Here is a 19,951-nt window from a genome sequence, read left to right as displayed (position 1 = left end):
TCTATAGCAGGGTGACCAGAACTATATATTGTATTTCAAAAGTGGCCTCACCAGCATCCTGTAGAGTGACAGTATGACATCCCAACTCTTACACTCTAAGGTCTGCGCAATGAAGGCAAACATTCTAAATGCCTTCTTAATCATACGGTCTGCCTGTGATGCAACTTTCAAAAAACTATGTACCTGAGCCCATAAGTCTCTCTGTTCAACAACACAATCCAGGGCCCAACTATTAACTGTAGGAATCCTGTCCTTGTTCATCTTACTAAAATGCAACACCTCATATTTATCCAAATTATACTCTATCTGCTTCTCAGCTCATTGGCCCACTTGCTTTGTAATTTTAGGTAACCTTCTTCACTGTCCACTATACCACCAATTTTGGTGCCAGCCGCAACGTTACTAACCATGTATGTTTTTATACAAATAATTTAAAATAAAGGATGATTGCAGAAATCTAAAATCACCAAAAAGCTAGCATCAAAGTTTAGCAGGTAATTGGAAAGGCAAGTTAAGTGTTGGTATTTTGGAATGGAGTATAAAAGTAGGGTGCCTTACTAAAACTGGTCAACTCACACCTAAAGTTTGTGAACAGATTTTGTCACTGTATCTTAAGAAAAACATACTGGCTTTGGAGGCAGTCTAGAGAAAGTTTACTAGTTTGATCTTGGAGAGAATTTCTTCTGAGGAGAGGTTGAGTAAGTTGGGCCTGTACTCATTGGAGTTTAGAAGAATGAATTGAAGCGTACACAATTATTAAGGGGCTTTACAGGGTACTCACAGAGAAATTGTTTCCCTTTGTGGAAGAGTCTAAGGCCAGAGGGTATGATCTCAGTATAAGGGGTCACCCAGCTAGGACAGTGATGAAGAGAAATTTCTTCTCTCAGAGAGTAGTGATTCTTTACCACAGAGGGCTGTAGAGGTTATGTTCAAGGCTGAGATCAAGAGATTTTTAATCAGTAAGAAAATCAAGGATTTTGGGGAAAGACAGGTAAGTGGAGTTGTGGATTTTCATATCAATCATGATCTCATTTAATGGCAGAGTAGGTTCGATAGAATGAATGTATTATTTATGCTCCTAAGCTTTATGATCTTATAGTCGGCCTATGCCCCTCTGCAAATTCTTGTGTCATGCTCACCACTTGCTTTCCCATCTTTTTGTGTCATTTGCAAACTTAGAAATAGTACATTCATTTCCATCACCCAAGTCATTGGCTTATATTATGAATAATTGTGGCCCCAGCACTGATCCCTGTGACACTCCATTGGTACAGGTTGAGGTTCTGGAATTGCCACCATTGTTCTTCCCTACGACCCACCCCCTCCCCAATCCCCCACTTTATCCCAACTCTCCACCTTCTATTCATTAGCCAATTAGTCAGCAAAGTATTATTCAACTCCTTTGCCACTTCCTGGTATGGAAGTTAATTTGGCAGTTATGTAACTAACTTAGTGTTGTAATGCATGCACAGGGTCATACTCCAGGACTCCAGTAACAGATAATGGTTGTGCACTGTGATAGGCTAGTTAAATCACTGATAGATGAAGTAATACTGAAGGCGATGGTGTTGTAATGTGATAGGTTAAGTGTAATGTAGTGAACCAGTGAGGCAGAAGATGATTAGGTTAGGAAGACAAAGCAAGCCAGCATGATTGGGTATGCTAATGCTATTAGGTAAGTGCGGGAACCTAACACTGTATAAACTGTAGAGAAACAAAGGTCTCGTGGGCAGACAGAGAAGACATTTTCTAGCTGTCACAGCTTTGATTTTGCAAATTTAAAGTTTAATTTCGTGAAGGATTTTCTCCATCTCCTGGCAATTCTTTACAGAATATTGAGTGATTCTTCCACAACAGTGATTCCCTATTGTTAATTCCCAAGCCTCATTGTCTAAGTATTATACTTTCACTTTTGCCTTTCTCGTCCTTTTTATTTTATTATATATTTTTAAAATCACTTGGGGCACATTGTTGTCACTCGCTGGGCCAGCTCGTATTGCTCATTGTACTGTTAAAATTCCTTCAGCAAACCTTCTTCCTCGTCCTGTCAACAACAACCAGATCCAAGTTACATCTCAGCCTGAGGAGATGTTGAAAAAATATGAAGAAATTATAAGATTGTGCAAAAATAATAAGGGTAGAGCTGTCCTTTGACCTCTGTGGCCTTTGTTTAAGTCCAAGGACACTGATGGACAAAACATCTGAAGGCTGTAAGAACCTTAGATTAAGTGAGTTTCGGTAGTTTCCACCCAGATCCTGCTGGGCACAGGCCCACAGCACACAGCTAAGCAGAAATAGGCATATTCATATACCACTTACAAAGTTAATTATGATGGGGATGTTCCCTTGAGATTAGATTTAAGGACAATCAAGAGAAATTCCCACGCATTGGCTGCAGTAAAATCAGAACCATTTTGATGAAGAGGAAGTCTATCTCTATTGTTGGGCCTAATAGGAGACTGTCTCTATTTTGAACTACACTATGCTGACATTAAGGGTGACACAGGAATTCCACCAACTAAGTCATATAACTTGAGGGTGGAAAATCAAAACTTCAAATTACATGTTTAAATTTGGGCTGTACTTTGTGATTAGCATTTTTCTCATACAAGCTCACCATTATTTGATGATATTACTTTTTCTTAATCCAGCTCGTGATCAATTTATTTTAGTTCACATAGTCTGTGCTAGTAAATTTGTCCAGATAAGCCACCTATACTAATCTCACACCACTGCTCTCTACCCACACCTTTTAGTGTGCCTCTTTTTCTGCTCAAAACATAATTCCTTTCGAAAAAAAACTTGGTTCCAGCTTCTTACCTCCCTCAGAAAAAAAATATTTTTCTAAGCTCCCATTTAATGCTTTTCATGGCAATGTCAAATTTGCACTCTCTCATTATCGCCTTAACAACCATATACCATCCATTTCCTTGATGACATCTGTCAAGTCACGGTTAACCTTCTCAGCGCCATTGAAGATAAACCCTTCTACATTACTCTAAACACCTCATTTTCAATCATATACTGGTTAAACTGTATAAGGTTTTCCCCATTAATTTTATATCCTGTATAGAAAGACTGCACCAATAACAGTCCACAACTCTTCTGCTACAAATTAACTAATATTGGGTCCACATTTAGCATCTTGCTTTTATATTCTATGCCTTTGTTATGGTGTAAGATGACCTGGACGTCTAGATCTCTATGTTCCTTTACGTCACAATAAAAATAATAATTCAGCATGTTTATTTTCCCATGCTTTAAAATGTATTGCTCCACAGATTTCTACAATAAATGGGAGCTGTCTCCAAAGTGCACATCCAGCCAACCTAACAATGACCTTTGACATTTCCAGTCACATATGGTTAATTTTCAAATGACACCAAATCAGGGCCAATAGTGGAATTGGAGGAGGTAGTTCAAAATTTAGAAATTGAGTCAAGGCCTCTGCTTTATTTTCCTTGGATTCCCTGATATAAACTATTACATTTGTTATTTGTCCACATTTAGTCACGTTTTAACTACAATTTTCTGATGATAAAATTTTGAGAGTTTTCTGTGAAATGCCTGCATTGAGATTAGTGATGCAACATAAGTACAAGTTGTTGTCGATGAATAATGTGATATATCTACATTTGATGGTTCTGCAATTCTACTAATCATCTCATCTGTGGAAACTGAAATAAAGTACCTTTTTACATAGTAAAGGAGAAATACTGCTGAAGCTGGATATGTAAATTAGAAATTGGAAACGTTGAGAGAAATTGACCTGTCAAGGATGTTACTGCCATTTTCTGTTGTTTTACCTATTTAGTACCCCAGCTGTCCCTTCAGCTTCCTCTGCAAGTTTGTCTAATTTAAATCTCACTTCATCTAGCCTTCCTTGACGAACATTTAATATTAAAATTTCTAAGCCTACTTATTTGTTATGCATGCTTTTATGGAATTTGCTGTTAAAATTCCTGGTTGATCTCTTTCAGCACCATTTTTTTCAGTTTCATAAACTCTTAGGTTTTCAATGGCTTTCTACCTTATCTTTTGCCATGGTCAATATGTTTTATTCTCAGTTTTGAATTTAATCTCCTCATTCATCCAACCCAGTCTTCAGTCAATGGACCTCTTTACTATCTCATTGGAATATAGTTATACATTTCCGATTACAATTCTAAAGGGACTGGAGAAGTGAAGCCAGGAAACATATGTTTCTATGTCATTGAAGGTGAAATGGATATTTGGAAAAGTGGTTAAGTAGACATACAGCATCCTGGGAGCATAGACTACAAATGCAAAGAACTTATAGTGAACTTTTTCAAATGAGTTTTGACCTCATCTGGAATATTGTGTCCAATTCTCAGCACCACAATTTAGGAGGGATATAAAGGCACTGGAAAGGGTGCAGGAAAGATCTACAAGAATGAGTCTAAGGTGCAGAGCTATAGGAAAAGGTAGGGCAATGTAACTAGTTGAATAGCACTTGCTTAGGGCCAGCATGGAGATGACAGATTTGCTGCCGGTGTTGTTTCTGTCTCACATACTACCAGCATGCAGTAAAACTCCTAACATCATCACCAGATCACAGCATATGTCCTGAATGTTTAAAGGTGTCAGGTTCCATCTTAGCTGGGACCACTTGAAACAGAATGTACTGATGTACATAACCTTTAACATAGCACCCACAGTGTTTTTTAATGAAAAGCTTAATATTAGCCAACATACTGAGGTGCCTGTGACTGTAATATCTATGTCAATACCAGGACTGTAATAAGTGTATGTTGAATCTTTCAATAACTCATTACTGACATCTAGTTTTAAGTCATGGGCTAACATAAACATTCCACATCAAATAAAAATACTACACTGGATGCAGAGTTTATACCACACAGTTTCAGCTGGTTTCCTATGATTCCTCTTTGTGTGGTCAGTGAAGACCACTTCCCTGCATAATATTTGGTATCTTTACACATGCATATTTAGAGCAGTGTTACTGTATCACAAGCAAACTGGAGTCTGACCTGTTGTTGCCGTGTGGAAGGTGGATTTTTTCCAACAGCAGGTGTCATGGTCAACATCGACAGCCTGGACTTTCCATTCAGTTGATGAATGATGACGTCTTCACTGAAAGATTAAATTTGTATTGACAGTCACTGCAAGATCTCTGGGACCTTGATGCTCACTCAGCCTCTAACCTTTAGCACTGTTTTATATCCTGCATGTTGCTCAGGATGATCATTTAAGTCAGAGCTCACACCAGACTGACCCGGGATCACTGCTCAGCTTGCGCAAGGCTGAACAATGCTGGTTCCTTTCCCAGGGAATAGGGAACCTGAGGATCTACTAAAATCCTTCAAGATTAGTTGTGGCATAGAAGGACATCAATGTATTGAAAACACAAGCACCACATGACAATAGTCAAGGTCAAAGTTGTCTCTTGGTGTCCCAGAGGGCTGCTCTCTCCTTCGAGAGAGAGAGAGAGAGAGAGAGATGAGGACTGGTGGTGGTTTAACTTGAGAGTCATAACACTTCAGGCAAGGGGAGAGGCTGAGAAAGAGAGTCCTTCATGGTAACCTTGGCCAGTAAAGTAATCAAACCCACACTGTTGGCATTACTCTGCATTGCAAACCAGCTGGTTCAAAGTTTTTTCCCAGATGTTTTTCCAGAGTTAGATTTTTATCTGGTTACTTGTCTCATCCAGCATGTCACATAGCTGCAGGCTATGTAAAGATTCCAATACACAAGGCATTGCCATTATGTGGAACATTCTGGATGAAACAGACTGGAGCTGCCTGGGCAAAAAGACACTGAAATGGAACTACACATTCCCTTCTCCAGGTTATTTTCAAGAAGGTTGGAAGGTTGGAAGGTTGGAAGTGTAACAGCTCGTTGGCTGAAGCAATAAGGGCATTAGAATAGGTGAAGCTGGGAGGGGGCATGGTGTTGATAAAGGCATCAGTAAGAGGGAGGAATCTTCCAGGATAACTTAAAGGCTCTTCCTCACTGTCAGTGTAGAAAGAAGACTCACAACTGTCACTGTATGGCCACACACCTCCACAATGGCAAACTGTTAGCTCTGGCTGGTTCTTTTTTTCAGTCTTATGCAAAGTGCCAAGAGAGCTCCTACCTCTTGTCCTGCTGTTTCTCTCTCATTCTAACCCACATCAACAGATGGTGGCCATTCTCTCATGGCTGAAGAGCCTCCAATTGTCCCTCCAAGGTCAGGAGTCTGCCATCGTACATTGACATCAGACCATGAATTGGCCATTTCTTGGAAAGTCATGTTAAGTGATTATTTCTGTGACGGAGCATAGACTTGTATCACTGAAGCTTTGAGAAGATGTGAATTGTCCTAAAGTCACTGGATGGTAATCTAGAGGGTCATGCAAATTTAAGTCTAAAAGTAAGTAGTTGACCATTTAGCCCCTCAAGCCTGCTGATCCATTTAATTAGATCTTGGCTGCTTTCAATGTAACCTCAAATCCATATTCCCACGTATCCCTGCTGTACTTTCAGCTCCTTGCTTAACAAGAATCTTTTTATCTCTGGTTTTAAAATCTTGAAGGATTCTGCTTCCATCACCTTTTCAGGAGGAAAGCTCCAAAGCCTCATGCTGTGAGAAAGAACATTGTCTCATCTTTGTCTTAAATGGGCAACCTCTTATTTTTAAATAGTGATCCCTAGATCTACATTCACCTGTGAAAGAAACATTCTCGAATCCTCTCAAAACCTTACATGACCCTATCAGGCTAATGCTCTGACAAAAAGGCTTCAAACATCTCAGTAATGGTGACCATGAATCTATTATTGATTGTTGTTAGAGCACATGTATTCCTTTCAGAAAGGTTATCTGTCATCCAGTCCTGGTCTTTCCTACCTGTGACTCCAGTCTCAGTAATATCGTGGACTATTCACTGCTCACTGAAATGCCTATCCAGCACAAAAGCAATTGATTCCTTGGTCAATGTTGCAACTCCTCGCCTCTACTTCTAGCCCCTCTCCATCTCATCTAAATACCTTATAACCAGGCATATTGAGGTGCCAGTCCTATCCATCTTCCAGCCAAGTCTCGGTATGAGTTATTAGATCGTATACGGTGTAGGTTTGCTCGCTGAGCTGTAGGTTTGATATCCAGACGTTTCATTACCTGGCTAGGTAACATCATCAGTGGCGACCTCCAAGTGAAGCAAGTGAACAGGAAATGACATCACCATAAACCCCAGGAACCCCATCCAGGAGAAAGATATAAATAGAAAGCAGGAGACAACAGCTTCCCTTCACTTGGAGGTCGCCACTGATGATGTTACCTAGCCAGGTAATAAAACATCTGGATATCAAACCTACAGCTCAGCGAGCAACCCTACACCCTACACCCTACACCCCAACCTGAGCTACAAACCTTCACAAACCTTGCATATACCCATATGCCTGCCTATGCTCAGCTCATCTGTCCTTTCAATTAGGGCCCTTGCATTAACATATATTTATGAGGAATGAGCAACAAATGTTGGTCTTGACCATGACACCTAAATTCCATCTCAAAATCCCAAACATCCCAAATTGAAAAACAAACAGCAATGATACAATCCAAGCAAGTACAAATTGGTTGGGTTACTCTGAATAGGAATGGAACCAGGCTACTTCTGGGGAGATTAGTTAATGTGGTTTAAAACCTAGATTGGCAGCGGGAGGGGATTCAAACAAGTAAGTCAGACGGGAGAAAAGCAATTAGAAGTTAAAATGCTAGTAAGTGAGTCTGAAAGGCAGAGGAAAGGTATGCAAGATAAAAACAGCAGTTAATTCAAGAAGCACGAAATGGAACATAATGCAAGGAGTTTGAGGAATAGGTCAGATGAGCCAAGCATAGATATGCACATGGGTGTATGATATGATAGCTAAGACCAAGACTTAGCTAAAAGATGGGCAGGATTGTCAGCTCAACTTGCCTGATTATAGAGTATTCAGATGAGATAGAAAGGAGAGGAGGTCTTAACATTGACCAAGGAATCATTTATAGCAGTGAGGTGGGATGTATCTTGGAAGAATCATCAAATGAGACCATATATATATTTATATAGTTTAAAAAAACACACTAATGGCAAGCATAGTGTTGGATGTGCAATATATGCCCCAAATATAGAAAGATAGAGAAATAAATATGCAATCAAATTTCAGAGAAATGTGAGAATAATAAGGCAGTAATTGTAGGGGATTTTAGCTACCCAAATATTAGTTTTAGTTTGCAACATAGGGAAGGAGCAAAAGTCTTAATTTGCATCCATGTGAACTTGACAGTTTATTCAGGCTTTCCACCCAGCATGCCTTGGGAACTAGCTCTTCCTTGATCACCAGGTCTGGCTCATAATGCAACCTATGTCCCTGGCCAACCATTTTCAAGGTTGGCTTCATGGAACCAGGATTTTTCCTGGCCCTGCACACATAACACAGGAACAAAACTGGGGCCAACATCTGCTCAAGACATAATACTCTTTGAACAAAAAAGCAATAATTTGATCCTGAAAAGTTATCAGTTACACCCCTTACATGGAAGGAAGATTAGAACTCTGTGATCCTACTGCCACCTCACCTCGGAGCGATGATGCCAGTTGTAACATTACTAATTCAGTAAGGGACATGTTAAAAGCTGGGATCTTCTTGGAGAGTAAAAGTGAGAGCATGCGAGAGAGTGACAGTGTGAACATAACATAAGAACATAAGAAATAGAAGCCAGAGTAGGCCATTCGGTCCATCAAGCCTGCTCCATATTCAGCAAGATCATTGGCTGATCTGTCCCAGGCCACAAATTCTTTTTTTGTGTCAGCACATTTTAGCATTTTAAAACTCATATTTCACCATCTGTTGTGGTAGGATTAAAACCCAGGTTCCAGTAGCATTATCTGAGTCTCTGCAATACTACTTCAGTGACAACGCCATCACACCTTCACTTCCACCCAACAGATTGCAAGGGTAAGTCAATTTGTGAGATTGAGTATGAGAGAGTAACTGTTTGAAAGAGTGACTGTTTGAGAGGGTGAGTTTGTGAGAGTGAGAATCTGAGAGAGTTAATGTGTGAGAGAATGTCAGAGTATGATTGTAAGAATGAGAGCAAGAGTGCATGTGAGAGAGAGACTGTATGACAGTGAATGTCAGAATGACAGTGTGAGAAATGGGTCAGAATTGTAAAAGTGAGTGTGTGAGATCGAATGAGAATTGTGAGCAAGTGAGAGACTGAGGGTGAGCTAGTGAGTGTATGAGAGAACGTGAGAGTGAGGGTGTCAGAGTGTTAAAAGAGAGAGCAAGTGCTTCAGAGTGAGAAAGTGTGAGTATGTGAAAATGGCAGGCTATGAGAATGAGAGTGAAAATGAAAGAGTGTGAGAAGCGTGAGTATGTGAAAGTGAGAGAGTGCGAGACTATAGTGAGGAGAAGGCTTGCTATCACATCACGTGGTGTACATTAGCTATTCAGGAATGCTGAAGCAAGTCTGGCCCACTATGGCTCTTATATTGAAGGAAAACTTTCGGAGGTACATTTACTCAGCAGAAAATCAACTTCACCAAACAGGAAAATGTCCAGATGAAGTGCATGTGCAGGAATTGATTACTGTCGCGTGCTCTGTTATAAGCAGCTGGAAGAGATTTTCTGGTTAAACAATAATCATATTTCTTTGTTGAACGTGTCACCCTTTATTCATTTCACATATTTTATAAAATCAAAAAAATCTGTAGCAAACTGACTCAGACCAATGCACAAGCACTGTGGCCCAGATTCTTGTCTGAATTGATGAATAATGTGAGTAAAGTCTCGGTCTCCAGTTTATCACGCTCTGCCACTCTGATCTCTTCCATTAGAATTTCCTTGCCTCAGTTTGCAAGTTTGATGCTGAAGGCTGTTGATAGCTTCACATGTCTAACCTTCACGATCACCAGCAATGTGTCACTAGATGCTGAAATCAACAGTTGCATCACAAAAACTGAAGCTGTCGTATCCAAGCTGAGTAAGGGAGTGAGAAACAGCAACCTGACTGAGAAACATCAACTGTGCATCCACCAAGCCTGTATCCTCAGCGCACTCTGTGATGAGACCTGGACAATATTTGCTAGGTACGAGACAAAGCTATACAGTTTCCTCTCTCACTGTCTCTGCAGTATCATTTGGCAGAGCAAAGCCATCAATGCAAAGATCCTAGAGTGTGTTAATTCCATTGCTAAGCAAATGACATGCATATTGGCTCAGCCACATTCATCAGATGAATGACGGCATACATTAAAAGGTCTTCTGCATGGTTCATTAGCCATTGGGTCAAAAACACCTGACCATCCATTTCTCCACTCCATGGAAAAATATAAATGAGATATTATAATGGCAGACATTGACAGCAAAAACTGGAAACAGTTGCTGATGGCCATTACCTCTGGAAGCTGACTATTTGGAGGGGCATGAACATAACAGAAACAAAAAATGAGCTGACCAAGCAGAGGAGCCAATGATAATAGAGAGCAGCACATCACACAACTTTCCACTGCATTTAATATGGCAGATACTGCCATGACAGAGTGTCTTCCTGAGTCATTTCAGGCAACAATTAACATGGAGTTGACAACCACAAACCATCATCTTTTGAAACGGAAAGCTAAGTGTGCAATTGGACAAGTGTAAAAACAACCAGCAATCTAAAAATGTAACGCATATAAGAAAAATAAATTTCCACACTGGAGATTTTAATCTCTATAGAATCTTTATGAACTGAAACATTTTACTTGTAAAATATACCATTCATTTAGTCAACCTGTCACTATATGGATAATGCGTGGAATGCACTGCCAGCAGTGATAGTGTAATGGGATACATTAGGAACACTTAACAACTCTTGGATAGGCACGTGGATGATAGTAAAATGAAGGACATGAAGGTTAGTTTGATCTTAGAATGGGAAATTCTTCGGCACATCGAGGGCCGAAGGGCTGTGCTGTGCTGTATTGTTCTATGTTCTATGTTCTAATGCAGAATGAATATCTGTTAAATTTCATTTGTATTTTTTTCATCATTCTTTCCTGGGTTGTGTATGTTGTTGGCTAGGCTAATATTTATTCCCAATCCTATGTGCCCTTAAAAAGGTACTGGGGAGCTGCCTCTATTTCACTGCAGTCTAGATTAGAGTGGTGCTGGAAAAGCACAGCAGGCCAGGCAACATCCGAGGAGCAGGAAAATCGACGTTTTGGGCAAAAGCCCTTCATCAGGAATGGAATGGAGACAGGGTGCCTGCAGAGTGGAGAGATAAATGAGAGGGGGGTGGGGATAGGGAGAAAATAGCATAGAGTACAATAGGTGAATGAGGGTGGGGATGAAGGTGATAGGTCAGAGAGAAGGGTGGAGTGGATAGGTGGAAAGGAAGATAAACAGGTAGGACAGGTCATGGGGACGGTGCTGAGCTGGAAGGTTGGACCTGGGGTGAGGTGAGAGAAGGGGAAATGAGGAAACTGGTGAAATCCACATTGATGCCCTGGGGTTGAAGTGTTCCGAAACGGAAGATGAGGCGTTCTTTCTCCAGGCGTCGGGTGGTGAGGGAGCGGCGGTGGAGGAGGCCCAGGACCTGCATGTCCTTGGCAGAGTGGGAGGGGGAGTTGAAATGTTAGGCACAGGGTGGTGTGGTTGTGCAGGTGTCCCAGAGATGTTCCCTGAGATGCGTCCAGTCTCCCCAATGTAGAGGAGACCGCATCGGGAGCAACGGATACAATAAATGATATTGGTGGATGTGCAGATAAAACTTTGATGGATGTGGAAGGCTACTTTGGGGCCTTGGATGGAAGTGAGGGAGGAGGTGTGGGCACAGGTTTTGCAATTCCTGCGGTGGCAGGGGAGGGTGCCAGGAAGGGAGGGTGGTTTGTTGGGGGGCATGGACCTGACCAGGTAGTCATGAAGGGAACGGTCTTTGCAGAAAGCGGAAATGGTTGGGGAGGGAAATATATCCCTGGTGGTGGCACCATCTCCATGACCTGTACTTCCGCCTCAAAACACTTCAACCCCAGGACATCGATGTGGATTTCACCAGTTTCCTCATTTCCCCTTCCCCCACCTCACCCCAGCTCCAACCTTCCAGCTCTACACCGTCCCCATGACCTGTACTCCCTAACACCAGGGATATATTTCCCTCTCCACCCATTTCCGCTTACCGCAAAGACAATTCCCTCCGTGACTACCTGGTCAGATCCATGCCCCCAACAACCCACCCTCCCGTCCTGGCACCTTCCCCTGCCACCGCAGGAATTGCAAAACCTGTGCCCACACCTCCTCCCTCACCTCTATCCAAGGCCCTAAAGGAGCCTTCCACATCCATCAAAGTTTTACCTGCACATCCACCAATATCATTTATTGTATCCGTTGCTCCCGATGCGGTCTCCTCTACATTGGGGAGACTGGACACGTCCTAGCAGAGCGCTTCAGGGAACATCTCTGGGACACCCGCACCAAACAACCACATCACCCTGTGCCCAACATTTCAACTCCCCCTCCTACTCTGCCAAGGACATGCAGGTCCTGGACCTCCACCACCTCTGCTTCCTCACCACCAGACGCCTGGACGCCTTATCTTCCCCCTCAGAACACTTCAACCCCAGAGCATCAATGTGGATTTCACCAGTTTCCTCATTTCCCCTTACCCCACCTCACCCCAGCTCCAACCTTCCAGCTCAGCACCGTCCCCTTGACCTGTCCTACCTGCCTATCTTCCTTCCCACCTTTCCACTCCACCCTTCTCTCTGACCTATCACCTCCTTCCCCTCCCCCATTCACCTATTGTACTCTATGCTACTTTCTCCCCACCCCCACCCCCCTCTCATTTATCTCTCCACTCTGCAGGCACCCTGCCTCTATTCCTGATGAAGGGCTTTTGCCCGAAACATTGATTTTCCTGCTCTTTGGATGCTGCTTGACCTGCTGTGCTTTTCCAGCACCACTCTAATCTAGACTCTGGTTTCCAGCGTCTGAAGTCCTTGTTTTTACCCAGTCTATTTCACTGCAGACTATGTGGGGTAGGTAATCCAGAATACTGTTTGGAAGGGAGTCCCAGGCCTTTACCCAGCAACACTGAAGGAACAGTGATCTATTTCCAAACCAGGTGCATTTGGAATCACTAGCTTTCGAAGTGCTGCTTCTTCATCGGGTGGTGCTTCATCAGGACAACCACCTGCTGAATAAGTGATTCCAATTAAACCTGTTGGACTATAACCTGGTGTTGTGTGATTTTTAACTTTGTCCACCCCAGCCCAACACCAGTATCTCCAAAACAAATCAGGTATGTAAATTAGAGGGGAATTTGCAGGTGGTGGGGGTCCCACATATATGCTGCCCTTATCTTTCAAGGTGGGAGAGGCTGTGGGTTTGGGAAGTGCTGCCATGTATCTTGCAGAAGGTGCTTTCAATGGTAGAAGGATTGAATGTTAAATATAGTGGATGGGGTGCCAAACACACAGGCTGCTCTGACCTGAATGGTGTCAAGCTACTTCACCCTTAGAGCTATAGTCATCTAGGCAAGTGGGGAGTATTCCATCACACTCCTGACTTGTGCCTTGTAGGTGGTGAACAGTGAGGAGGTGAGTCAATTACTGCAGAATTCTCAGCCTCTGACTTGCCCTTCTAGTCACACTTTATATAGCTAGTCTAATTCTCGCTGGTATCTTATCAGTGACTAATCTGATGACTCCTAAACGACAATATGACAAGTGAATTCTTGTTAGTACCAGAAGAAGGATATCGTTTATGACTCATGTACATAAAGTAAGGTACTAAATTTTGCTTGAGCTACCTATTAAGCAGAACATCAGAGTTTAAAAGAGAAAATCACAAAAATGCGCACAAAACATATTCATGTCACTTATTCAGTCTTTTCATCATTATTCCCATAAAATATCTCTTCAGTTCAACCTCAGAACATTACCATTCATGTACAGTGTTGACACTGCATATTTTTTCTATTTCTTACTCTACCTCTGTGTAAGATGGTCAATTGGAAACCTGGGTGAAATAGTGTATAATTTGCTAAAGTTGTAAGGTTATGAACTCATGTATGTAGAGAGTTAGCTGCTATCTCAAACAGTAGCTTTCTGCTCCTAATTACCATGATACACATGAAAGCATAAGGCATTGGAACATCAATAGGCTTTCTCGCACCTCAAGGCTGCTTGGGTATTCTTTGATTCCAATGTCAATCTTCCACTACAACTACCCGGTCAATTACTTGTGTCCCTTAATGACTTGATGATTCCAGCTGGAAACTGTGTACAATTGAATGGGATTCCTTCCAGTGATTATGCTGAGATACACAGAGCCAACATTCATTTCAGTTTGTGTTCAATTCCAGTTTTCAAGAACATTTAGCATTGGGAGATAGGGCTGGTATATAATAGCAGCTCTTTTTGGGTGTCTAATTACATCAATTAGCGTGTTTCCAAATTTCAATTTTAGTAAAACATATGTGCCTGAGGTTAAGAAGAACAATATATATAAGGCTGAATATAAGATTGTAAGATATGGGAGCAGAATTAGGCCATTTGGCCCATCAAGTCTGTTCCACCTTTCGATCATCGCTGATATGTTTCTCAACCTAATTCTGCTGCTTCTCCCCATAACCCTTGATTCCGTTACTAATCAAGAACCTATCTATCTCTGTCTTAACTACCATCAAAGACTTGGCCTCCACAGCCCTCTGTGGCAAAGAATTCCACAGATTCATTACCCTCTGGCTGAAGAAATCCCTTCTCATCTCAGTTCAAATGAGTCATTTCTTCAATCTGAGGCTGTGTTCTCACATATTCTGGTCTCTTTGCTGTATCTAGATCTTTCAGTATTCTGTAGGATTCAATTAGATCCCCTTTCATCTTTCTAAATTCCATCGAGTAGAGATCCAAAGTCCTCAACTGCCCCCTCATATAATAAGCCTTGCATCTCCAGGATCATCCATGTCAACCTCCTGTGGAACCCACCCATGGCCAGCACATCATTCCTTAGATTCAGGGCTCAAAACTGCTCATAATATTTCAAATGCAATCTGACAACAGCCTTATATGCCCTCAGCAGTACATTCTACTTTTGTTTTCTAACTCTCTTAAACAATAGAATTGGAAATAAATAAATCTGGAAATACACTATTACTGATAAGAAAATATAAATCAGTATTGTGAGGATAGACCCTTTTTTAAAGACAACAAAATCTGTCTGTGATCAGAACTACAATAGAATGGACTGAGGTGGGGGTTATGGCATTCAATGGTTTTTCAAAGCTCCAAATCCCTTGCCACTAATATTTCATCCAGTTCTTTGCCTGTGGTTGACTCTCAACTGAAGCTTTCCATCTAAAACACTTGCCATCTTTTCTCTTCATAGCTGCTAATAGACCTGCAAGGTTTCTTCATCATTATCCTACCTGTATGAGATATAAATTAAGCTTTTATATTCTTTTCGAAAAAAAAGACCATCTCTTTCAATACATAACAGAATGAAAGGGATAGTAACTTTAGTGTCCCTTAATATCATCCTGTAGCAATGCTTTAATATTGAAGCTTTAGAAAAAATTTGTAAGTCAGGCATTAATCAAACTAAAATAAAAGCAATGGGTTGAAATAAGTGGTTTAATGATTCCATTAAAAAAGCAGACAAAGGTATTAAATGAAAATATGTTAAATTAACCTATCACCAACTGTAATTTCTAAGATATAATATATTTTCCCTTAAAAAATGAACAACATTTAGCTTAAACTAGCTATGGTTTCACTTATGAAAATTTGGCTGCATTCACTTCTTGCAGACGTTATCCACAGTCAGAAATAATTCACATAAAAAGAAACGAATTGAACAGCTTGGCAAAGGAAAGGCCCAACTCTTAATCAATCTTAATTTTGAAGGACTCAAAAAAACTTCAGCAGAGGGAAATATATCAGTTCAGAAGGAGTGCTTTCCTCAATCTCATGGTACGTGCGTGGTTCTTGGCTCGGCACACATGTTAAGATTTACAGCAAAAAATCTCTGATCCAAAAAGATATGTTCTAAACAAAATGATGGAGCTTCTCCCTCATACAGATTGCAAAGTAATAGTCAGAATAAATATATGTAGGTGAAACAATGGTAAAAATGTACTGCTGACATTTGGGTTCATGCAAATAAAAACATAGGTTTGGATTTTTAAAACAGGACTAGGAGCCTAACACCTTTTATAAATGTCAAGACCCAATCTCACATGTAGCTCACATGATGCTATTTTTAAATGTGAATGGTCTAATTGAACTGAAGGGAACTCAGTGACCAATTAGTGATGCCGAACTTCTCCAAAAGGCAAGAGCTGGCTACAGCATGTGAGCAGCAAGGGCAAATGGTGGCCATGATGTGGCCTGCTGTTGCTTTGCAGAGGAGAAGGAGAAAGGCAGCATCAAGGCTTGGGAAAGCATCTACACAGCCAAATCAGAGATAATTATGCTTGGTTCACCTCAAGATCCCCCAAAGGCTGAAAATTTTCCTGTCATCTCTTTGAACCCACGAGTAGTACATCAATGTGCACCAAACTGTTTGGATTCATCTGAATCATTTTTGAAAACGGCAATTCTGACCTCCTCGGCCTGTTAAACAGTTCCTCACGATGTTCACTTATTTGAGGCCACTGAGATTCTGATCTCTCCCACAGCCAATACTTAAAGTGTGGCTCAGACGTGTTGAAATGAGGTTCTTTAAACCATGCCCATAGCCAATCTCAACCATATCACTACAGCCCACACAGACAGGATGAGCCATTCCGTCCTCGAACAGAGAAATTCCCAGATTTCCACTATGGTTTATTTGAAGTGCTTCCCAAAATCTGTGTGAAATGGCCTTGCTCTAATTTTAAAGTTATTCCAACTTTTTTTGCACATTTTCACAAGAAAAAGTACCTTCATTACTGGCACCTAAACAAAAATTGCCATCAAGCCAAGATTGAGGGTAAGTGCACGAGCTTTGCCAAAGGTTTCTTACACTCAAAAGGTAATTCCTTGAGTCAATCATTTTTACTTGTTTTAATGTGACTGTATGCTTCACAAGTGATGTTAATATAACTATTTATGGTTCCGGTTGTAAATTTTTTGACAAGGTGTAATTTTGACTGACTTCTTAATTAAATACAAAACCACTGCTTTCACAAAAGGAAGGAAAGGAAAATACCATCTTCTTTTCGCTGACCTGTGTTGTTTTTAGAAGAAACTGTTCTAGCAGAACCCAATCCAACCATACAGCTTTGGTTAACACAAAAGAAATCTTGGGAAAGTAGGCCCTAAAAGGTAAAACACAGAGAAGCAGCAGCAGACAGTTAAAGAGATTTTCATAATTCTCAAAAAAGATATATTCTATTGTGAAAGAAGGATGCACCATCCATGGCTAAGTAGGAATGTTATTGGATGGTATCAAATTGTAAGGAAAGATGTACAATGATGCAAAGTTTAATGATAGTCTCGAAGGTGGGAAAATTTTGGAAAATAGTTAGTGATTTTTAAAAATGGAAAAAAAAATTGAAGTATGGTAGAAAAAACTGGCAAGAATATAAAAACAAACACTTTTAGCTGTAACAAGATTATACAAAGGAAGAGTTTAGCTGAAGTAAGACATTTTGTTCATTAGGTGAAATGAAACAGCAAATTAATAATGGGAATCAAGGAAATAGTAGTGCTTTGAACACATATTTTGTATCTCTCCTCAGTAGGAAGCATAGACAGCATCCTTTTGAATAGTAGAAATTCAAGGTCGGAGAAGAAAGGGAGGGAGGAATTCAAAACAAGCATAATTATTAGAAAAAATACTAGAAAAGCTAATGGGATGAAAGGCTGACAAATTCTTTGGATCCCATTGTCTGTGGTTTTAAAGAAAGTGGCTGAAGAGATATTAGATGCATTCCAAAATTCCCCTGATTCTGGAAAGATTCCAGCAGTTTGGGAAACTCAGGTGTCGTGCCACTTTTTAAGAAAGGAAGGAGATAGAAAGGAGGAAACTATAGACAAGTTATCTACACCAGTCCTTAGGAAAATTCTGAAAAATTGGAAGCTGTTGTTACAATTGTACAGAGTTTGGGGGAGTCTAGATTAGAGTGGTGCTGGAAAAGCACAGCAGGTCAGGCAGCATCCGAGGAGCGGGAAAATCCTGATAAAGGGCTTTTGCCCATAACGTCGATTTTCCTGCTCCTCGGATGCTGCCTGACCTGCTGTGCTTTTCCAGCAACACTCTAATCTAGACTCTGGTTTCCAGCATGTGCAGTCCTCACTTTTGCCAGAGTTTGGGAGTACTAATCAAGTTTACCAGCTAAATTTTTTATAGTAGGGACTGAACCCAGGACCTTCTAAATGTAACGTTTAGTTGTTCAAGTGTTCTGTGTTTGATTATGTATGTCTGGTAGCTGTTGTTTGCCAAAGGTGCATGATTAGTTAAGTCTGGGTGTGGTGACTGAAAAATATTAAACTGAGGAAAGCAGCGCTGACCATGAAGCATTGGATGAAACTCCGATTCCCTATATAGAAACTGAAGTGTCATTCCTGCATGTATTACAATGGTATAAAAGACAACATTGAGTCTGAAGTGCAAATCTATCCTGCATATAATCAACTGCATAAAAATTTAATTTTTCATTTGAAGCTTTCATTTTTGAGCATTCCTTCATGCAGGATCAGGTGCCCATGATAGAATGGATGCATGTGAGTAGATGAAGGACTTTTGCCTGAAATGTCAATTTCCCTGCTCCTCGGATGGTGCCTGACCTGCTGTGCTTTTCCAGCACCATTATAGTCTTGACTGCATGTGATAGGGCCCTGACACCAGGCTTCATACCTCACTGTGGTCAGTGTTGCAGGCAAAACTCTCCATGGAAGTGGAACTGAAATCACAGACAGCTCTATTGGCTCACCACGTGTCCCAGTGTGAGAACAAAATTCTGCCCCTTGTGCCTGCACAGGCAATTTTACCCCCACCTACCAACTAAGAGGTCACCAACAAGGTTGCTGTCTAATTAAGGATTGCAGTCTACCTCTCCAGAACCCCTGACAAGTCAGTAGTTTTGGCATTGCCACCCACAGTTGATCCTCCAAGACAGAGGCTCTCTACATTGAAGTGGCCTCAAAGGGCTGGCAGAAAAGTTGTAACATTTCTGTTTATAACAACCATGATGGAATGTACATCATTCATCTTATTCAACGCAAGCTTTGAGTGTGTGTAATAGCGCCCTATTATTCATTGTTGGCATATGGGATGTCTGATCCAAACTTACCACTTTAATATCAGAATTCAAGACTCAAGCCTCTGAGATTCCATTGTTATTCAGCCATTAATTTCAGTTTTGACATATGCTCAGTTCATTCCCAGATTCTACCATAAGGCAACAGTATATTTTAGAAATCTCATCACTCCTCTTTAAATATTAACTTAAGCTCTGTGTTTTGACTAGGTCGCTGAATGAGTGATTGAGTGGGTTATGCTTTACAAATTGCTCAGTTTTTATGCAGTGTTTTTGAATGTTTGCTGACACCCTAATCCTAATCAAACTCCAATCCAAGAATACAGTTTCTGGGAATAGCGGATGTACGTTTAACAGAATTAAATATGTGGTAAGGTGAGGCATGATGTTTTCTGTAGGACTGGAGGAGGTCATCATTCATAAGACATGCACCTCACTTGATTTATAAAGTAAATTCCCTAATTTTACTAGTTATAAATATGAATTCAAATGAAATTATGCATCATGCTATCAGTTTACAAATGCTTAACAATATCTGAATGAAATTATTTTTATCCATTGTTTAAATGGTAGGATTAATCCCCTCACAGTACTGGTATTAAAACAATGAACCTCGCATACAAATTTCTACATTGATATCTTATAGCTAGGACTTGGAAAGCATAACATACAAAAGTAAGAAGCTATAATAAACCTTTATAAAACATTGTTTTGGCCTTAAATGGA

At 40.7% G+C, this 19,951-nt stretch overlaps 1 protein-coding gene across 6 annotated transcripts in view; it reads right to left on the bottom strand.

The window, feature by feature from the left end:
- Positions 1 to 19,951, bottom strand: part of erg (ETS transcription factor ERG) — a 261,529-nt gene that overhangs the window by 168,729 nt on the left and 72,849 nt on the right. The window contains exon 3 of one of the 6 annotated variants that reach the window (XM_072585663.1): positions 5,013 to 5,115. The exons of the other annotated variants lie outside the window; for them this stretch is intronic. Within the exon in view, the coding sequence (XP_072441764.1) occupies positions 5,013 to 5,069 (57 nt within the window). The 5' untranslated portion in view covers positions 5,070 to 5,115. The remainder of the gene's footprint in view (positions 1 to 5,012; positions 5,116 to 19,951) is intronic. 6 annotated transcript variants of the gene reach the window in all.

Source organism: Chiloscyllium punctatum, chromosome 15, assembly GCF_047496795.1.
Source record: "Chiloscyllium punctatum isolate Juve2018m chromosome 15, sChiPun1.3, whole genome shotgun sequence".
NCBI classification, from domain to species: domain Eukaryota; kingdom Metazoa; phylum Chordata; class Chondrichthyes; order Orectolobiformes; family Hemiscylliidae; genus Chiloscyllium; species Chiloscyllium punctatum.
Note: the sequence above shows the minus strand (reverse complement) of the source record. Positions and strands in the feature narration are given on the sequence as shown.